This window comes from Stegastes partitus, unplaced genomic scaffold, assembly GCF_000690725.1.
Source record: "Stegastes partitus isolate 25-593 unplaced genomic scaffold, Stegastes_partitus-1.0.2 Scaffold2496, whole genome shotgun sequence".
NCBI classification, from domain to species: domain Eukaryota; kingdom Metazoa; phylum Chordata; class Actinopteri; family Pomacentridae; genus Stegastes; species Stegastes partitus.
Genome location: NW_007580227.1, coordinates 44,321 through 46,350, shown reverse-complemented (window position 1 = coordinate 46,350; position 2,030 = coordinate 44,321). Strand labels below are relative to the sequence as shown.

The 2,030-nt window shown below is 45.2% G+C and overlaps 1 protein-coding gene across 2 annotated transcripts in view; it reads left to right on the top strand.

Annotated features, from left to right (window-relative positions):
- The first annotated feature begins 546 nt into the window (after window positions 1–546).
- LOC103375189 (uncharacterized) overlaps window positions 547–2,030 on the top strand; it is a 4,186-nt gene continuing 2,702 nt past the window's right edge. For both annotated transcript variants that reach the window (XM_008305402.1, XM_008305401.1), the window contains exons 1-2: window positions 547–684; window positions 1,123–1,308. In XM_008305402.1, the coding sequence (XP_008303624.1) occupies window positions 582–684; window positions 1,123–1,308 (289 nt within the window). In that variant the 5' untranslated portion in view covers window positions 547–581. The remainder of the gene's footprint in view (window positions 685–1,122; window positions 1,309–2,030) is intronic.

Below are 2,030 nucleotides of genomic sequence, written 5' to 3'. Positions count from 1 at the left end.
TATATATATATATGTAGTATAGTTCTGTTTTTGCTGTTGTTGTTTTTAAAGGCCTTGTTGCTTTTTTCCATTCATTTTTGTTTTGCCATTCTTAGGAGGTACAATAAAAACCCTTTTTTAGCGGCTCAGTCGTAGCTGCAGCTCTTTGCATGACTCAAAGTGCAGCACGCCTCTGAATACCACATGACAGCCGCCGTGTGCTGTCGAGTGTGATGTCTGTCCGTTTTGAAGTGTCACCGTCCTGTCTGATGGTGAGCGAGCCTCTGTGCTTTTCCTGCTTCTATGAGATGCCAAAATGTCTGCTGTGAAAAATGTAATCCAAAGAAGAGTTTGAAAGTCAGGAACTTGTTTTTCAAGCATGTTGCCTCTCTCTCTGCCTCTTAGCCCACAGGGGAGTAGTAGTGAGTCACTCTTTCCTAAATGGAGGAACTGAAACGTCTGTTAGGCCCTCTGCATTTCTTTCACAAAGCCTCCACTGACATCCCTCCTCTGTACCTCACAGTTCTTTTTTTTTCGTGTGTGTGTGTCACAAACACAAGCTGAGAGGAGGATCTGATCTCAGTACTCACGCTGCTCCAGTCATGGGCAGAAAGGACTGTCCTGAGGGCCAGAAATGGGACTACCTCGTCAACACCTGCATCCCCAAAAGTGTTGAAACCAGACGACAGCCTGAACAACCCAAAGGTGAGTTAGTTTCTCTGAGATTCAGTTTTACTTGATGCGTCTTACGTCTGACTAGATGCTGTCTGATGCATTGTTTTTTCACCCGATCTACCTGAATTTATTTGTTCCTGTTTGATGCAAAAGCATTGCTAAAATCTGCCGTCCACAGCTGTGCAATATCACTTAAATGGCTCCAAATCGTATGACCTCACAGTAACTGCATGACTAGTTTACATTATGGGGTTACGTTGAGCCTTCATGTTATTTATGAAAGCTGAGAGGTAATACAACTTAGAGCTATTTGAGATAAATAATTCTGAATCCTGCTGGTCTTGACTGAATCCCTGTTCCTTTCAGAAACTTGCTGATAAATGCACACTCGTATCTGGTGCAATCGCTTGTGGTTTATAGTGTAAACTGTCTTTTCTGTCGAGATAGTTAACATGTCATCCCCACCAGAGCTGCCCATGATTGCTGTGGGCCAGCTCAGAGCCACGGCCACCACGGCCACCACCGACGACTCAGCAATGCTACTGAGTCCAGCTCTGTGGATCTTTGTGGTTCTGGCCACGCTGGGCTCCATCTTGGCTGTGACTCTCTGGTTCATGATATACAGACGACAGACCAGACTCAGCAGCATCCCCGGTAAGCACAACAGAAGACAGCTGTGGTCATCTGATTTATTTAAATTTCACACTTTTTTTTTTGCTGGAAGATTTGAAGAGGTTTTACTTTGTGGAGAGTTTTAGTCTAAAACTGCCTTCAGTGACAGATTTCATGATAGAACTTCTTCAAAACGTCTCTCAGTGGGGAGCGTTTGTTGCCCTCAAAGCGAGGGGATGTGACAGAAGGGGCATCTGAGAGTCATGGTGGGGGGGAAACGGGGTTGCAGGCGGGCAGGTGATGAAGTGTGACGTTCCTCACGGTAGAAACTCCGCGGTTTCTGTTCTCTTCTTCTCAGGCGTCCCATGGGTCAGCCCTGCTCTCACCAGCTATTCTTGTTTCAGCACACATCCGTTGGTTGGGCAGGACCGACTAGGCCTTCACACAACCCTAAAAACATACAAACTGACTGTTCTGCACCAAAGTAGGTACAGTCGTCCTCAGATGTATTCATACCCTCCAATTAAAGAAGGAAAAAAACAGCTGCCTGAAAAAAACACAACAAGCAACCAAGAAGCATGATGGGAACCATAAACTAACGTTTAGTTGAACAACCCTCTCAGCCAATCACTGCCATCAGCTGTTTTCTGTAACTCTCAGTCAGACTTGTGCACCTGTTGACAGGTGTTCTGGCCCACTGCTCATCAGCAAAGTGCTCTCATTTGTCCGGGACAGTTTTTTTTTTTTTTTTTTAATTATTCTTT